Consider the following 20339-nt stretch of genomic DNA (forward strand, 5'->3'; position numbering starts at 1 on the left):
ATAGGTAGGTACATACTTACATAATTATTTTATCAACATATTTTTGCCAGTCACTCGCGAGTTTTGAAGTTGTCAGGTGTATATTTAAATGTATCTGAAACCGTGGACTCGCAATAATATTATCTATTGAAGTAGAGATGGCATTTAAATTAGATTTTTGTTTCGACCATGTCCAATAATCCCCATGGGATCATTTATGGGCCTCCACAGAGTAGAGGATTGTATTGACAGATTTTGTTTTTTACGATAAATGGATGTCAGCCACTTGCTCAACCTATTAGGTCCATACCCTGACTCACACACACATTGAAAAACAATATGTGTACCTGCCAGACCCAGGATTCGAACCTGAGACCCACAGCGTGATAGTCCAACGCTTAAGCCACGCGGCCACCGTGGGTGTTAGATTTAGTGGTATATATTTTGGTAGTAATGTATCCATACAGCACATTATTAGATATTGGCGTCATGGAAGGATGATGAAAAATACTTTATAAAAAATTGGGCGGAATTTTGTCTAGGGACGTCACTGTATAAACATACGTCATAAGCGTGAAGTTAGTTAGTTTTGACAGACTATATAACGTAGTTGGAGAGATGCCGAGCGAGAGAAAACAATGCAATAGGCTTCATATTGTAAGAGCAGTCAGAAATGTACTTCGTGCGCACTAGAAGATATTGCAATCTGCGCAAGTTCAAGGTTAAATTGTTCCACATTAATGAGTTGACAACTAACATGTGTTACCTGTGTCCAAGGCTGACTATATAAGGACATAGTTATGCAGAAAGTAGCCAGTCCACAAAAAAATTAAAAAATTAGATATGATATACATCAGTTTCGAGAAGGTTTTCTCTACGTTCTGCTGAAAATAACCTATCCGCAAAAAAAATATTCTTGAAATAAAATACTATTTACATTTTACATACATTTTTAATATCATGTTGTTTCTAAAGTGCCATTATCTCAGCTCGACATTATTGTGGACTGGCTACATTCTGCATAACTACATTCAAATATATACCAAAATAACCCGCATGAATATGAAACAAGCACTTGCCACTAATTCAGACCATAACGTTCATTATAAACATTGCGAAACACTTGCAGAGAGACAGTCGCCTTTTGAGCTATTACAGGTTCGCGGAACACTACTGGTTTGCAAACATAGTGGATACGCGGCATTATAACACCTTACTATGTACAAGATAAATTTATTGAATCCACAAATCTATATTTCAGGACATAAGCATAATGTAAAATTTCAGTCACTTATGAAAATACAAAAGCTTTTTGAGATGAGCTTTCATTCTGTGATATTAAAAAGCTAGAAAAGCAAGCTATGGGCTGCATATTAAATACAATATAATATCCTCATCATAAGCCAACCACCGACTCCCAAGGAAATAATAAGAAATAAATGAATATTAAAGGGTGGCTGGGGGTAGGGGATAAGTACGAATAATCGCGTTGAAATGGGTTAAGCCCGGGAAAGGCGGCGACGACCCAATAATTTATAAATTTATTTTCTTGGAATAATTTCAACGGGGCAAAGATTCGCCCGTACAAAAAGATATTAATTACTTCGCAAAAGTGGGGATCTCCGTCACTGCTTTACTACGTGCTAATGAAAGCCTCAATAATGAATTGTATTTATAATTAATTGAATAAGAAAGCCTATTGTAATCGTGGTGAAATTGGCGAAAAGTGATGATAAAAAATGTCACGGAGATTTGAAGCTTTCGAGATGTGGCTGTATAGATGCATCCACAAAATTCCTTGAACTGACCGGGTATCAAATGTTGAAGTTCTCAATCGAATGGGGAAGGACCGAGAAGTTTTACGTAGTATCAAAACCAGGAAACTACAGTACCTCGGCCACATTATGAGAGGACAAAAATACGGCATTGTCATTGTAGGAAAGATCAATGGGAAGCGTAGCAGAGGACGGCGCCGCATTTCGTGGGTTAAGAACCTCCGTGATTGGTATGAGTGCAGCTCTACTGAACTGTTCCGGGTAGCTTCGCTTTGATCGCCTTGATGGTGGCTGACCTCCGCTAGGGGATGGCACAATGAGAAGAAGAATGATAAAAAATCGAGACCATAGCATGCTTCATGATTAATAATATACAGTCGAACATGGTTATTACGAGGAAGATGGGACCGACTGAATTTGCTCGTTATAAGCATTACTCGTTCGATATATTATAACATTTATCGCGCCAGGTTCTATTTAGGCATAGATCATAAGAAATCTAAAAACCTTCGTAAAAATCCCCGAAACAAGCATGGCATTCATAAACTACGAAAGAAGTTGTTTATTGTAATGAAGTTCTGAGCCGCCGGCGTTGGCTGGCTGACCTCAGAAAGCTTGGATTTTTTACATGCAATAAAGCTACTTTGGCAATCGATTTTTGTTTCTTAAATCAAAGTAGGTAACTATTACTATTACTTCGATTAGTAACCGACGTCGTGGAATTTCTCCAATATACAAGATTTAAGAAACAATAATCGATTGCCAAAGTAGCTTCACTTGGAAGAGCACTATGAGTAGGTATTAAAATTGACAAATAGTTAAAATTTGTCGCAATTAGTATGTCACCTCGTAGCATAGTGGTAATGCACGGATAGTGCGTAAACCTGGGAGATACAGGGTTCGATTCCCCGTCGAGTTGGCTTACTTTTTTTCAAAAAGATTTTTTCTATTGGTTATCATATTATATTCTCCCAGAAAGTGTTTTTCAAAATTATATATGTTCAATAATCAGAATGATATATTCTTAAATCTTGTGAATTATTCATTGAATAAAATAAATAGTTAATTGTAAAGGTTTATCCTGATTCTTTTAACTTGCTTATTTGAAAAAGGGGTGAGTGCCATTGTAACCTCTACATATTATATTGAAGGTCTCTAGAAAACTGTCATTTCCGACTCGCCATTGTCTATGCTCTAAGCATGAGCATAGATAATAACGTGTCAGTTGTAGAGTTGGGTATAACCTCTACACTTTATTCCATGTACCTACTTGATTCAAGTTGCCCAGAGTAACCAAGGCGATATCTACTCGCTAATACCAGCGTGATACATTGCATATCTCAAAGACAAAAATATTGATAAATTGATTTACTGAACCAAAATCAATCCTCATCAAGTCAACAAGTATGTCTATATTGTGCAACAAATGTCAATTGACTGTATTATGTATGACGAGATTGCTCGCAGAATCAAACCGGCATGAAGTGCATTTGGGCGACTGAATAGTATTTTCAAAAGTGACCTACCGTTGTGTTTTAAGCGTAAAGTGTTCAATCAATGTGTGCTACCAACGTTCACGTATGCATGTAAAACATGGGCTCTTCTTGTAAGAATTGTAATACCTAATGGTGGTTCATCGCATAGGAAAAATGTCCACAGGGGACCTCCAAACCTGTCAGGGTCTAGGACCTTCACGTACCTAAAAACTGTATGAGACTATGTTTCGTGGAAATGCTCTAATCCTCAGTAGACGATGACTAAAAAAAAAAAAGGTCGGTTGGTACCCAACAATTTTGCATTCAATTTGAGGCTACAATTTTATTAAAGAGGGGTGGCATTATAAGTTTGGGGACGTTACTGTTTCTAATGCATTTGATAACTGTGAAATTTTCATCAACAGATGGCTACCGTCATTATAATAATTATATCGAAGTAATAATTATAACTAAATTTGGTTGATAAAGGGCATCTGGATTATTTAAAATTTTCGGTACCTATGACGTTCGTGTTAAAGTTTTATTTAAAATTTTAACTATGCCTATTATTTTATTCAAAGCTTTATTTATGCACATTTCAGTTATAATGTTTTTTTATTGAAATACTTGGCTAACCTTAGAATGAGGTTTGAGACTATATGTTCAAATGCATTATGATGCACGTCGCGTACTGTCAAATCAGGGCGAAAAAAATAATCTACGGTTTCGTCATTCTGTAGAACATTTTGAACGATCACTATCTCTATAAATTCAATGATGAAGAGTGCCAACTCTAATGACGTATTAGTATTTTGAATTATTATTCATACTGATTTCATTAATTTTAACAGTTTCTACGTGTTGCGTACGTTAAAATTACTTGCGATATTGCATCCATAGATAATATTTTGAACAGAACCCAACCTGCAGACAAAATTGTAATAGAAAATACGTAGTGCCAACCGCTAAAAACAAAAAACACGTGATTTTGACACGAGTCAAAAATGTGTAGGCATGTAGAAAATGAGAAAAAACGTTCGAGGGTGTCGATGCAGTGCGGGACGCGTGAGGTGACCTCATTGTTGTTCTGGTGATTTTGGCAGATTTTGCTAACTGACAACGTTTGTATATGTGTGACGGGATGAGAGCATCAGTCTGATAACATTTTAAACATCAAGAAAAACGACACTAGACACTTTTTTCTCGTAGCAGCAGATTACTGTGACAGCATGTGACAGTACACGACGTGCATCAGAATGTTATCACAGCATTAGTCTACCTACGTCCATTATCTGGTCAGAGCTGTTGACCGGATAGGAAATGACATGTTGTTTAGTTTTAGATTTTTCAAGATATAGAAATTTTTATTTTAATTTAAATGTCCAAACATCTAATACTGCAGAATGCGTATACTTTTTTTACTTACCCACATTATCCGGATCAGAAAGAGCAGGTTGAGAGCAAGTCCTGCCATCGCTGGTGCCTTGTAGATCCAGTCCCATGGATGGTCCTGCATCCAGGAGCACACGGAGTTTCCAGCATTCACACTCATACCTGTTAACTTTATAGAAACATAGATTTGTCAGTAAGCATAATTTGTATGATTATACGATAAATATAAATATAGTTTTGGTTACGACAAACAACAGAAATCATTAGTGTCTGTTTGTATTATCGGCGTCACCCAGTCACATTTTTAAGACATGCTACATTGAAAAATTAAAAGCAAATATTTCTTTTAATAATATAACTTACTATTATACCTCATTTACACGTGCATGGATTTACTGTTCACAGTAAGAAAATGTATGGGTAAACATGTATTATCTTGCAGTTGGCAAGATTGCGTGCATGAATCAAACAAGTTTGAAAGGTTCTGCATTTTAATGCGCAAGTAAGACCTGCACCTGCGCAGTAGAACGATAATGGCGAATCTGCCGGTAAAAAAACGAGCTATTAATTTTGAGGTTAACCGATTTTCAATATTCTGTCAAATATACTATAAAATGACAACAAAGAACGAGATTGGAAAGACAGTCAGCACTTTTACGTGTAAATAGTTATTGTCACGATAGCTTAAAATAAGCACTATTGCCGATAGTAATTCCATGCATGTGTACAGGCGCTATAAGGTAATTTACACAAGCATGGATTTACTGTTGACAGTAAGAAAATGTATGGGTAAACATGTATTATCCTGCAATTAGCAAGATTGCGTGCATGAATCAAACAAGTTTGAAAGGTTCTGCATTTTAATGCGCAAGTAAGACCTGCACCTGCGGAGTAGAACGGTAATGGCAAATCTGCCGGTGAAAAAATGGACTATTAATTTTGAGGTTAACCGATTTTCAATACGTTCTGTCAAATAGTACTATTAAATGATAACATCGCGTCTCGTTTACTCTTGAAGAACGAGATTGGAGAGACAGTCAGCACTTTTACGTCTAAACAGTTATTGTCACGATAGTTTAAAATAAGCACTATTGCCGACAGTTTGTAAATCAATGCACATGTACAGGCGCTATTTAAGTAAGTCATAATAATACATTCACCAAATATTTTGTCAATATTTATACGTTACCGGTTTGTATATAATATATTATCAAATATATAAATTAAAATTTTTATTGTGTGAAAGAATATTCGCAAAATAATAAAACACAACTATTTTTAATGATTCATGACATGGAATCGTGGAATGATGAAATCAAAAAAAAATAAGTAAAAAAGTGACTCATTTGTTTTAAAACAAATGAAAATAATAAAAAGTGAAAGACAAGTATCACTCATTTGTTTTTTTTTTAAAACAAAATGTAAATGCAGTAAACTGTTTTACCACTCGAGCTTTCATTTATTATTTTCGCCAATTGATGTCACTACAATATACGTGTACGGTTAAAAAGCCTGAGAAAAACTTGAATGAATAAAATGCTTCTTGAATTAGAGTCAATTTTTTTGTTCTTCTTTCTTTAAGTACGGAATTAGAAAAATCTGAGTTTACTGAAAGTAGAAGCAAAGAAAAGCGGATACGGAAAGTCCATTAGGCATAAGTTCATAATTGACAAAAAGTTGTCTCTAAAGAGTTACGCGACACGGAGGTTTAAGGTTTTCTTTTAAAAGTTAAGTTCTGGACTACATAATGAATTTGAATGTTATTTTGTGTTTTTTCTTTACTGTATAATGGTAGTTTTTTTAGTACTTTTTCCCTTTATATATATAAATATATATTTAAAAGGCTAAGAGTCGCACAGCGAGGCATGGAGAGGTGTATGTTGGGCATCACGCGAAAGGACCGTAAGAGAAACTAATGGTTTATGAAGCAGACAGGAGTACGCGATGTAATAGACGTTGCCAAACAGCTGAAATGGAGATGGGCGGGGCACATTGCTCTCCGAAAGGACGGCCGCTGGACAAATGCCGTCATCCAGTGGTACCCAAGGGGCACAAAACGGCCACAGGGTCGCTCTAAAAGCCGCTGGATTGACAAACTGGTAAAGTCCGGCGGAAATACGTGGCAACGAACGACACAGGATCGAGAGAGTTGGAAGAAGCTTTGGGAGGCCTTCATCCAGCAGTGGATTGACCCCAGCTGATGATGATGATGATATATATTTAAAATAAAATAAAACGAATCAATTTACCATACGAAAAAGCTAACCCTTATAGTTAATAATACTTCCGTTACTGAGGGCATGAGCTACAGAAAGACTATCTGAGTTGGTCTATAAGACCGCATATGCGGCATGGCAGGCGAGATGGGTGGCCTTCCCTAAGGGCCGCCAGACTTTTCTATACTTTCCAGATGTCTGGGTGAGACACATGACGAGGAGACTGATGCCAACCCACTAGACCAGTCAATTCATGGCTGGCCATGGAAACTTTGCGGCCAAACTGCAGGGGTTTGGTTTGGCAAGACATGGATCGGGTTGCTCGTGTGGGCATGACCAGCAGGACGCAGAGCACGTCCTGTGGGACTGTTCACTTATGGGCCCCTAACGAGCGGAGTTGTTTGCCCGGGTCCGACCCTATTCGGGCCCAATAGGACACGTGGACATGGCGGCAACCGAGGCGAAACGTGACACGTGGACATTGCGGCCTTTACTAAATTCGCCAGAGCGTACGGGGAGCAGGACTCTCCCGATTCCCCTTGCGACTCTTCAAATTAAAGTCACTCTGATAGTTGCCATATAAATTAACATCATGCATTCGCACTTCGGTGCAAGGTTACATCACCAGTCCCGTGCGGCTCTGCTCGGGACAAAATGGGGGCTTAAATACTTTGATCTGGCACACGTAAAGGTTATGTTAGGCGGCCGCGTATGACGTGGCTGCATATTATACATAACGGGTGCGAAGGTGAGAGTTATACATACCACTTCCGATACTGTAATCAGTAATGTTATCTCAATTTACCCAGCCCATTAAATTGCAAATATTTCAGTCAATATGTATTTTATCATCTATAATGAAATAAATATAATTACGATGATATTATTTTAAAAATCGATAGCATTATCTAGTAAATATACATTCGCAAGGCATTCTTAATTTTATTTAATATACGTAGGTATTTAGTGGACCACGTGTAAACAGCGTTGCCAACTTGGCGTTTTTTGTCAAATCTAGCATTTTTGAATAGGCATCTAACTTGCAAAATACGCATCTGGCATATGGCGTTAAGTCTAGAATTTTTAGACACCGAAAACAGGGGACATGCTCGTCGAAGGTCAAAATTGAGTTTTTATTGTATTTTCAAACCATGATCCTGGACATTCCTTAAACGTTGTAGATAATCTATTTATATAATTTTGAAGCCTTATTATCCTTTATAGTTATTTTAAACATTCGATGACTGCATAAAGTATTTTTGTTACATAAAATAGTATTCTTTAAACCTCTCGCTCTAATGTTTTAGAATATAGTCATATTTCGGTACATAACTGTGCAGTGGTGTTAAGATTTTTTACATTTATTAATTTTTAAACGCATTTACAAAACCATTAGTATAATTTATTATGAGACAATTTTTGTAAAATATTCACGATAAAAAATTATATTGATAATCTCTGTGATCCCAAATTTGACAAGAATTAGGCATTTTATTATTTAAAAAATCGGCAAGATTAACACATTTGAAGATAATTCTAAAGATACTTATTATAAGCTATGTCTTTTACCATTCAATTGTGATAAACACCTTATGAATAATGATTGCTTTATAATAATTATTGACCTAAGAATAGGGTAGTGTTTTTTTGAAATACGCCATTTCTTTTAGCATTCCCCAGTGGTTAAGCTACAAGATACGGCCGTAGCCATAAATTGACAAACTATAATTAAAGTAGGAAATAAAATTATGTTATCGCGCGTGTTTGAACATGTACCGTTTAAAAAAAAATAAGTTAGGTTTGCTTTAAAATCAACATGCTGATCTAACTAAGCAATAAAATAAATTTAATATTATACGATATTTAAGAGATGTTCAAATGTTGTACCTGTATTAATTTTGAATTGTATGGATTATTATCGTTAGTTGCGAAACCATAAGTTCTTCAATATCGTGAAAAGCTTGCTTCTTTTTAATTTTGTAAAAATCTAGCATTTTTTTGCTAGCTAGCTTATTTTATTACCTTATCAGGCATATTTTTGTGAATGATAGTTGGCAAACTGAATTTTTTATTACAGATGGCAGATGCAGACATTCGAGACCTTCCGGTGACCATGGCGAATGAGGCCGGAAGAGATGCCCTTTATTATTTCTGTATGATGTAATAAAAAGAATCAAAATAATAAATGGTGACATGTAATGATGATTCATGCCTTTCAGATCCAGTGATTGCAGTCATATAAGACAGGATTATAATTATATGTTCAGAATAATTGTCCCATGCGACATTTCTTTTACCACGGAAAAAAAACTCGTCTATAAATCGCAGTGCTCAGTTTCCAATGAATATGACAAAATATTCATCAGAATCACCACCGCCTTGCGCTACAAAGAATTTTCCATGGTTTTTGCAAGGTGGTTTCATAGGCCCTGACCGAATTCGAATTAGACGAATGGTTTTCAATAAGGCATATTTCTTAGCCGGTACAATTTTCATTTGACTAGCATCAAGTAGAGTAGTTTACGTCCCAAAGCCCTTAAAGAAACCACGATAGTAATTAGTGCGAGGTATCGATCTTTATAGATAAAACACTGCGTATGAGACGATGGAGAGATTTTCGTATTACACATATTTATTCGCCGTATACGGTTGCGAAAACCCTCCTTACTATGTCATCTTTCAAAAATGTAAAATTTTCTGTCATATTTTTTTTGATGAAGCCCAGGATTCCGATCCATAAGTCAATATAGGCCTGATGACGATGTGCGATAAATGTAAGTGGCCTAGTAGACGTACGATATTAATATAACACAAGAAAACTACTGCATGATTTAATCAGATGTATGAATGAATAGTAAGGTAATAAAAACCGATGTCAAAAAATAAATTTTCCAATAAAACTTTGCTAAATCGATTTGAAAACTTGCCAACATTGATATCCGTGACCTATACAAGTACGGCCAACTCACTTAAGGCCAATTGAAAGTTTTGGAAAACATACAAAAAAAAAACTTTCGTCCAGTTCAACTTAACTATAACAAAGAAAATAATATTCTTTTCGAGTTAATACGCACCCGGTGAATTACGGCTTAATTCAGTGGATTCCAAACTCTGGAGCACTACCTCGCTCAGGTAAGGTATAATATTATTTTTCTACAACGTCATGCGTTTACGCAATAAGTCTAATAAGGTTTCATCACCATGAAATACTATCTGTTATATTTCGTCACTGTTCTGGCAGAAGACACTAATTCGAAAAAATGACATATCGAGTTAGTTATACCAAAATGTTCGTTATTTCAAACTTTACCGTCTGGAAACCTTCTTAATAAATAAATAGTCTTTATTTTAAAGTAATTTTTTTACGATTACTTAATAAACTCACATGATAGACCATTTCAAACATTTGAACAACTTCAAAGTCAAATTACTCAAAACTAGTATTCTCAAGTTAGTGTGTTCTGCCAGAACAGAGACGATTTATTAAAGAAAACAAAATGTTGCAGATATAATAAATCAAAATTCAGGACGTTCACAACATGAGATTTACATTAAGTATAACAAATATTACCCCCATAAGAAAGTAGAAGACAAAATAGATAACATAAACTTGGGGTTACTGCCAAAAGTTGGTAAGTCTGTTAATCATTTTATGGAGTAATACTTTCAATTTGAAAGTTAGACATACCATATAAAATCAGGCATAATGCTAATTACTTTGTGCTTTATGTCCATGTTCAATATGTTGGATGGCCTTGATTTTTTTTTCTAGAATACATATTTATACATAGACACATAATCCGTTGTTAATCGTCTAAATACCTAAACTATCGACTTAAAAACTTTTGGCAGCAACCCTACTAAGCAATTTTATACAGTAAAAAAAAGTTTCAAAAACTAAATGCTCATCACATTATTAAAAATGTATATGTCTTTAGGGAGTGCATTGACTAATCTTGAACCCTTCGCTAATAGTGTCTGATAGGCTTGACTCGAGAAAATAGTTCTGACCCATAATAAATCACGTAGGTAATTGACAGTCGTATATAAATTAAAAAATTTTAGCACGCCAGGATTGGAAACCATCCGTCGTGATAGCAGCCAAAAATGTCTCAAGAGCAGAAGCGATCCACGAGATTCAAGAGAGTGCAAAGTGAAAATATATAAGGCAACAAAATTGAACTATAATCATACTAGTATCTCTATACATTCTTACAGCCTACAATATCCCGTTGGGTTGCTGTAAAAAAATGTTAATTCGATAATTTAGGTATTTAAACTTATTAACGGATTATGTGTCTATATTATATAAATATTTATGGTCGAAAAAAATTCAAGGTCATCTGAAATATACACATAAAGCAGAAAGAAATTAGCATTATTTCTGATTATAGAGGGCATATCAAACTTCAAATTGCGGTTTCTCCATAACAATATGATATCAAGACTTACCAACTTTTGGCAGTAACCCCATAAATTTACTATCTTGATATTCTCACCCCTTACTTTCATATCTTCTTCTCAGAATTGAATATGTCTCACTTTGTCGCATATACTTTTAGATCTACCTCTTTAGTTCGTAATATAATGCGACGCTCTGTTTGCAATCTACATTTATAAATTATTTATGACAAGTAAAGAAAATCTGCCTATAAATATAATATAATTTATAGGGCACACTTAACTTTTCCTTTACGATGCTAATAAATTCCATCCATTCCAGTGATGTCACCTTGAGTTACCGTACGAGATTGACAATAATATAATAGTAGGTAAATAGGAAATGCATATAAAGGCAACATATTATTATGTATAAATCTAACAAGGTTACATGATCATTATTTGCAATTTGTTTCATCTATAAAATGATCAAGGCATCAAAACTTATAATATACGAATATTTCTATACATTTTTTCAATCTACGAGTCATAATACTATCTTTAACTCACCCTTTACTTTTCATATCTTTTTCTCACAATTGAGTGTGTCTTACATATTATACCTTTAGGTCTATCTCTTTTGTTCATAATGGAATGCGACACTCTGTTTGCAATGTGCATATATAATTTACGACAGGTACATAAAATCTGACGGATATCTATCAATTTAAATACGTACCTACTTTCTGGATAATACTATTGATTTTTAAAGTTATAACATTTTTACAACGTTTTTCTTAGCTCGTATTCTTATTTGTCCGGTGGTTGTTTGTCCGGTACAAATCTTGCAATCGATTTTTAACTAACTTCCCGACTAGCTAGACATTTGAAACTTTTAGAATATATCAGAACACGCCGATGCCAATGCATTTTTTTTAATACTTTTAGCCATATTTAAATAGAATTTAATTTATTTTCAGTTAAGTCGGTTTTGTATGAAAAGTTATTTCGATACCATTATTGGTTACTAGGGGGTCCTAGCAACTTAATTATTAATATATACCTGCGTTACTTTGGAAATCAATATGAAATGACATTTCATTATTCAGTATATCTATCAAATAATTTTTTTTTTGATCGTTTAAGCTAGTCATGTCAAGTTTATATGATTCAACAGAAAATTTAAAAACGTTGAATATAAAAAGTTATTTTTATTTTGTAATTATTATTTTTTTGATGATTCTACAAATAGTCGAAATATTAATATGACCAAGTAAATTTAATATTAATTGAAATATTTACAGTTTTGCAGTTACAATACAATGCAGTTCCAAAATGAATTGACAGTTAACAAAATAAAAGAAATATTTACAGTTTATTGAGGTGGGTAACCTAAGGTGACTTTGCAGTAATGTAAGTGTTAATTCAATTATTCAGTCATATTGTACACAATAAACGAGATTTAGTATTTAACTCCCGATTTTACAGGTCCGACCATGTTAAAAAATATGACGTTACTTGAAAAAGCTTGAGAATCACTAGATTTATAAGTTTGCCCAAAAATAGCAATTTCAATTGGTTTTATTCCATCTATCAAAATAATACTTGGGAAACAATGAGCTTAGCAACATACCGTATTGGGAGTGTTAATTAATCATTTTTATTTGTTTGTCAAGTTGTGTTAAATTGGAAAGAAATTGAGAAGTTTTTTTTTCATTTATTAGAATATTTTACCAGATAATACATAAAAAACTAATGATTTTATATGTTAGTTTCTTATTTAGATATACTTACAACATTTTTGTTGTATATTTAATGGTAGGGGTGTCACATAGAATGATTAATTATTATAGTGAGAAAAAATAGGAAAAGAAATAATAAAATTTATATACAGAATAATATTTACCTCTGTAAAATCACTACCACTCATTTCGACAGGTACAAAAGTTCTCACGATAGTCCAAACAGTCACAAAAAATGCTGGAGCACCTGTTGAAAAAAATACAATTGTATATTAGGTAGCTGCATAATATGTAGTCTTTCTTCATTCATCAACTCTGTTTGAGTTTGTGGTCTGAATTAGACTAGACACCAGTGGCGAAAGGTGGAGGTAGGCTGTTAAAATCCTCCATAAAAAGTGCATATTTAATTTTGTCAGTCATACGTAAGTATTTGTTTTCATTGAAATAAGACTACAATTTATAGATCGTGTTGGTAAGTTTTTAAAATTCAATTAATCCCTGCGAAACCAAGCCATAATAGATAATAGTCAAAAAATATTCGTCTATCTATAAAATGTCTAAATCAATTATGCAATAAAATCATACATAACTTTGGATATTTTATAGATAAGATAATATTTTTTATTATTATATTTTGGTTTACGCAGTGCATAATGATTTAAAAAAATGAATCAACAATATGTGTAATATCAAATATGTATTTTGAATCCAATGATAACAAAATAAGTACGAATGAAAAAGTGTGCACAATAATTTTGTCGTATCGCCCAGAATATACCAATACTATTGTGGTTTGGTTTAGGCAAGGTTTGATTGATTTTTAAAAACTAACCAATACCATCTGTAAATTGTAGTCTTAGTTCAATAAAAATAAATTCGTATGGATAACAAAAGTTAATAATATGCACTATTTATTGCGGATCTTAACAGCCTACCTCCGCCCGTCGCTACTGCTAGACACAATAAATTGCACAAACCATAAATTGTTTTGACAAATTGAGTATACGAGTCTGACATCTCTGATCAATTTGAGTTTTATCGACATGGATTTAACAAATTACATTTTATATTTATCTATTGTTTAAGCTTAAGGCATTCTTAGGACTAATGCAAACGCCGTTGTTTCGACTAGGGTTTCCAATCCCTAGATCCCAAATCCCAGTATCCCGGGATTCCGAACTATTTTTTATACCTATGAATCCCGGGATTGGTAAACATAATCCCGAAACTTTCGGGATTGGTTTTTATTATCAATTTTTATGGAAAATAAAATAAAAACGAAAATATAACAGAAAAAATACTTTTAATAACCAATAACTACATTAGAAATAAACTGAGTTTGAATGAAGTTTGATTTATACCCATGTATAAGTTGCCGATTCATTTTATTTTTTCACATAAATTAATAAAAATGTGAAAGATTGTAAAAAAACAATGCTTCGCACTTTTAACAAAGTTACAAACGACAGTTTCATATTTGGCTGACTAATTAAATTTATGAAGAGGAAAGGTCATAAACCATGATTTACTTATTTTAAATCTCGCTAACCCAGTCATTACGTCTTTACTATCAGAAATATCAATCTCATATAATATGTATAATCATAATATTAAAAATGAATGTCTAAAATAGTATAAATTAAATTATACTAGATTTATTTTTGACCGATTTTATCAATGTTTTTTGTATATATAAAAATTTAATATTAATATTAACTATCGAAAAATGCCAATCCCGGGATCGTCAAATTGTGATCCCGAAATCCCGGGATCAAAAATTTGGCTCGGGATTGGATTCCCTAGTTTCGACGTAGGTACTTGATTCCATATATTTTAAATTAGAATCAAGCAACAGCATTCCAATAGCATATAATAATTCCAATCAAACATATTATTTGGAATCAAGATAGACCTGTGTTGACCTGTATTGTACCCATGTATGGCCATATTCTATATGCCTTTAATCACACATTTGTGCTGTGCGATGTACATCGACGGTCACTTCTTCTATAAGATCATTCGGTGGTGCGATTCCGGCCAAAATGTGATCTTTTTACACAGGAGTCGATTTCAAACATCCTGTTAGTATGTGGCAGTATCGAAGGGTGGAGGTAGGCTTTTAATATCGGCAATAAATAGTGCACATTAAACTTTGTTAGTCATACGTATTTGTTTTTATTGAACTACAATTTACAGATGGTGTTTGTTAGTTTTAAAAATCAATTAAACCTTGCCCAAGCCAAACCATAATTGTTTTAGTATACTTTAAGCAATACAACAAAATTGTGCATCCTTTTTCATGCATACTTATTTGTTTTCGTTGGATTAAGAATACATAATACTCATGAAGCGCCTAGTTTCAAAAGCTCCTAAAACGGTTTTTGAAAATTTTTGAGTTAGATATGTATTTAGATGGATATTTTTGTTACCTATATTATGGTCAAAGATTGAACTTTATAAAACGCCAAAAACCGTTAATACGTATGGTCAAAAATTATGGTAAATTTCAAAACCCGCTGAAATGGGTGGGTGTGCTTTTTAAATACCCCTAAAATGGGAAACCAAAATAATCTTTAGAATGTAACGAATTAAAAAATAAATACATAAAGTTCACAGATTTAATAGATATGATTTTTTTCCCATTTTTCTCAGAACTACCTAAAATCGTTTTAGAGGCTTTTGAAACTAGGCGCTTCACATATTGTTTAATAATATATTCTTTATTTTTTTAAATTCAGTAAACCCTAACTTAAACCAAGCCTCACCAATAAATTTAAATCAAACTATAATAGATAAAAAATAATATTCTATCTATAAAATATCCAAAGTTATATATGATAAAATTGTATAATTTTAGATATTTTATAGATAGACGTGTAATATTTGACTATTGTCTATTATGGCTTAGTTTTTACAGGGTTTAATCAAATTATAAAAAACTAACCAACATCATCTGTAAATTATTGTAGTGTTATTTCAATGAAAACAAATAGTTTAGTGTGCACTATTTATGAATCTTAACAGCCTACCTTCACTCTTTGCATCTAGTATGCAGTATAATTTAGAGATATATCCACCTTTACATGGCGATAAAAGTATTATTTTTTCTTATTTTTTAAAAGAAATACACCATTGTTATGATTTAATGGTTTTGTTTACTTCAAAACTTTAGTAAGTATGCAGTTAAGTTCTTAAAATAATTTTAACAGAGATATTAACGGCCCACATGCTCGTCGTAGGTCAAAATTGAGTTTTTATTTTATTTTCAAACCATGATACTGGACACTCCTTAAACGTTGTAGATAATCTATTTATATAATTTTGAAGCCTTATTATCCTTAATAGTTATTTTAAACATTTGATGACGGCATAAAGTATTTTTGTTACATAAAATAGTATTCTTTTAAACCTCTCGCTCTAATGTTTTAGAATATAGTCATATTTCGGTACATAACTGTGCAGTGGTGTTTTTTACGTTTATTAATTTTTAAACGCATTTAAAAAAACCATTAGTATAACTTATGACGAGATAATTTTTGTAAAATATTCACGATAAAAAATTATATTAATAATCTCTGTGATCCCAAATTTGACAAGAATTAGGCATTTTATTATTCAAAAAATCGGCAAGATTAACACCTTTGAAAATAATTCTAAATATACTTATTATAATCTATGTCTTTGACCATTCAAGTGTGATAAACATCTTATGAATAATGATTGCTTTATAATAATTATTGACCTAAGAATAAGGTAGTGTTTTTTTGAAATACGCCATTTCTTTTAGCATTCCCCAGTAGTTAAGCTACAACATACGGCCGTAGCCATAAATTGACAAACTATAATTAAAGTAGGGATGAAATTATATTGACGCGCGTGTTTCATTCAGTCATAAAATAAATATGAGGGATAATAAGGCTTCAAAAGTATATAAATAGATTATCTACAACGTTTAAGGAGTGTCCAGGATCATGGTTTGAAAATACAATAAAAACTCAATTTTGACCTACGACGAGCATGTCCCCCCTTAAGAAAGTTAAAATGAATATGCCTCGATATTTTTAAAACAGTATCGTTGTTTCGTAGAGTATATTCACATAAAAGCAATTTGACTTCTTAGATGTACATATAAACAGAAAACTGTGTACAAAGACTTATACCATAATAATATTATTATGCTAGTATAGTTGTTACATTCCAGACTTTTCCGGATAGTCGCTTGAAGGACAGTGTTCTAATGAGGGTCATGTTAACATGTTGCGAGGAAACAAGCGCGGAAAACTCGGGCGAGGGACAAAAGAACTTGTTGGCACATAGAAGGGGAAATACACCACTTTCCCGATGGAAAATAGATCGTTAAACTATTTGTGGAACACTTGGAAAACAGATTAAAGTTTACAAGGAATATAGTACCTACTTATTAATGTTAGTTATTTAGATCATAGCTTAAAGATAACTGGTTGGTGTTGCTACCTGTCAAAATTCTTGTCGATGCGTTCAATAATTATATTATTTAACTAACATTAAAATCATTTTTGAAGTTATACTTCTTTTGGGGCGTTTGGTAGATAGTACAATTGAGAGCTGCGCGCGCACACCATTACGAAAGTGCGCGACACTATAAAGTTAGCTGCGAATCAGTCAGCTGTATAAAACGCAAGTATTATAGTTGAATTGTTCCTGAATTGCCTAGGCAACGAATTCATTATTGTCGACCATTTGCAATTCCTGACGTAAACAAGCGATTAAACGTCAGAGTGACAGTTTTTACTTTAAAAATAAAAACAACGAGAAATTATTATATAATTTAGTAATATAAGTTAAAGTGTATAGAAATAAACCAACGGCGCTCCAATAAGCGACCCTTTTTCTTGAGTGTGTAATTTAACAAGATAATTAAGAGCTGGTCAAAGAATCTAGGTTATCATAAGTTTTGTTTTTGTTTTGTTACGCCAAAGAAGTATAACTTCTAACGCACGTACATAAGTCCACACACCGATTTGTATATCATAACCAAAGCAATATAGGATAACAATCTTCATAGCTAAATAATGCATCGATTTGAATACCAACGCGTCGAGTGAGCAAAATGCATATATATTTTATGCATTCTATTTTTTGTAATATAAAATATAGATATATTATTTTTAATATAACAACCGGCCATGAGACCCAATGACAGTAGTGTAGTGAAACAGTAGTGTAATTACTAATATAAGTAAAACAATCACAAATACCCAGACAGTTAGTCACATAATATATATGATATTGTGAATCGAATGTTATCAGAAAACTAATCCGAAGCACTGGGCTATGGCGGTTATGCATGACTAATCGATTAGCGCTGTGCAGCGCGCATGAGAGGGGTGCAACGTGGATGTTCTATTTGTGTCGCTAAATTTCTAAATCAGCCAAGTCCATAATAGATGAATAGGAGAAAAACAGCTTTTTGTTTTCACAAATACACAGTCATAAAGGTGAAAGTTTATATTTCTTTTTTTTTTGTTAACTGTCAATTCATGGTGGAACTGCATTGTATTGATGTTTTTATTTAATAAAACGCAATTTTTTATAGTACTTATTCCACTTTAATTAATATATTAGGACCGGTTTCGTCCGCCTTAATTATGTCGAGTATAGAATATTTAAAATTAATAAATTCCACATTTTGATAATGCAGAAATGTTAGAAAGCAGTCGTTCTTCAGCAATTCATAAAAAAAGTCAAAAATATCTAAAGGTGGACTTAGCTGATTTTGAAATTTAGTGACACATTTATGCGATCACACAACAAAGACGCGAGCTAATCTTCACCCATGAGTAGGCTTACCATACGTCCCGGTTTCACACATTGTCCCGGCCGTTTTGGCATTTTGTCCCGGCTGTTCCGCGTATGAGTGATTGTCAATAATAAATTGTCATGATTGCCCGTACTAGCGTATATTATGCGATGAGACAGCGAAGCAGAAGGGTGCGAAAAAAGTTCATTCCAGCGAGAAGTACGACTGGTACCATAAAATAAATAAAATAATTTAAATTTCTGCTGCAGAAGGCTGCATTCTTCTTTTGTATCTAGGTAAGTACTTTAAAACAATTTTTGGTGTTTAAATTTGTGTCTTTGCCATATATCCCGTTCCTGTCCCGGTTTAGAGGTTCATAATTATGGTAAACATACTCATGAGGGAACACACAATAAGTTGTGCAGGTTTCATTAATATTGACCTTGTAGTTTTTGAGTTATAAAATAACAAAACGAAATGAAAAAACAGGCATTCACTCTAATTTTAATAACAATAATTATTATAGATAGTACAGAACAGTGGCGAGTAACATGTGGCTCGCGAGTTGTTTTGATAGTATTAAGTAAAACATAAATATATGTGTGTTTATAAATGCGACACTCAAAAAATGTTTTTGCTGTTTTATGTTATTAGGCCATCGTGAAAAAAATGATATTATAACTGATTGATATAGAATATTGAACATACATCATTTAAAAACATCTCATGGATATACCCAATAGAAAAAAAAAAATTTAGAAAAAAATATGACACCCGACGGGACTTGAACCTGTTATCACTGGATTCGCGCCAGTGTGCTTTTCCAATTAAGCTACGGGCATCCCACTTAATTACGACGAATTTAACAAGAAGTTATTACATGGAATGCTTATCAAATTGCATTAAAATATTGGCCATCGGTTTTTGTATATCAAGGTAGATATCAATTAAATTGCTTAAGTACTAACTGTGGTCAATGATCACTCCAAATATTTAGTTTTTTAATAATAATTTAATAAACGATTTCTTTTGTTCAATGAATAATTATTATCCACAAGATTGTAACATTCTATACATTGAACATACGTCATGTACTTATGCATACAGGTACGCACTATAAAAAAATCTTTTTTAGAAAAAAATACGACATCCGACGGGAATTGAACCTGTAACCGCTGGATTCGCGCTACTGAGCTTTTCCAATTAAGTTATCCAGCGGTTACGGTTTCAAGTCTCGTCGGCTGTTGTATTTTTTTCTAGTGAGTACCTATACATATGCATGAGATGTTTTTGAATTATGTATGCATGGCCCCCACACCCTGAAGTGGGCCCCCAGGCCAGGATCTTTGGTAGGCCCCCCTACCTATCACTAAGATTAAAGGTAGTGAGGCGCGCTACAGTGACGTTTTCCAAATGGTGTTCGAGGTAAAATTAAAAGAAGTTATTTAGTATATTTTTTTGCAATTTTCTAATATATCCACTTGAATTATTGAATTGTAATTGTGATTGTGAGTGTCGACACACAACAAAAATTGCATCGCATAATTACATGTTTTAAAACCATAATAAACATTAACATTTGAAGTAAATTAATGGGTCAA

At 33.2% G+C, this 20339-nt stretch overlaps 2 protein-coding genes across 7 annotated transcripts in view; one reads left to right on the plus strand and one right to left on the minus strand.

Annotated features, from left to right (window-relative positions):
- Dh44-R2 (Diuretic hormone 44 receptor 2) overlaps positions 1-20339 on the minus strand; it is a 515631-nt gene that overhangs the window by 78225 nt on the left and 417067 nt on the right. For all 6 annotated transcript variants that reach the window (XM_085944033.1, XM_085944029.1, XM_085944030.1 and 3 more), the window contains 2 exons: positions 13124-13206; positions 4656-4790 (listed from right to left, as the gene is read on the minus strand). In XM_085944033.1, coding sequence (XP_085800159.1) covers positions 4656-4790; positions 13124-13206 — 218 coding nt within the window. The remainder of the gene's footprint in view (positions 1-4655; positions 4791-13123; positions 13207-20339) is intronic.
- LOC147074218 (uncharacterized) overlaps positions 1-20339 on the plus strand; it is a 67200-nt gene that overhangs the window by 15651 nt on the left and 31210 nt on the right. The window lies entirely within an intron of this gene.

Source organism: Rhyacophila brunnea, unplaced genomic scaffold, assembly GCF_057557595.1.
Source record: "Rhyacophila brunnea isolate RB1 unplaced genomic scaffold, BYU_Rbru_1.0 scaffold_16, whole genome shotgun sequence".
Lineage (NCBI taxonomy): Eukaryota > Metazoa > Arthropoda > Insecta > Trichoptera > Rhyacophilidae > Rhyacophila > Rhyacophila brunnea.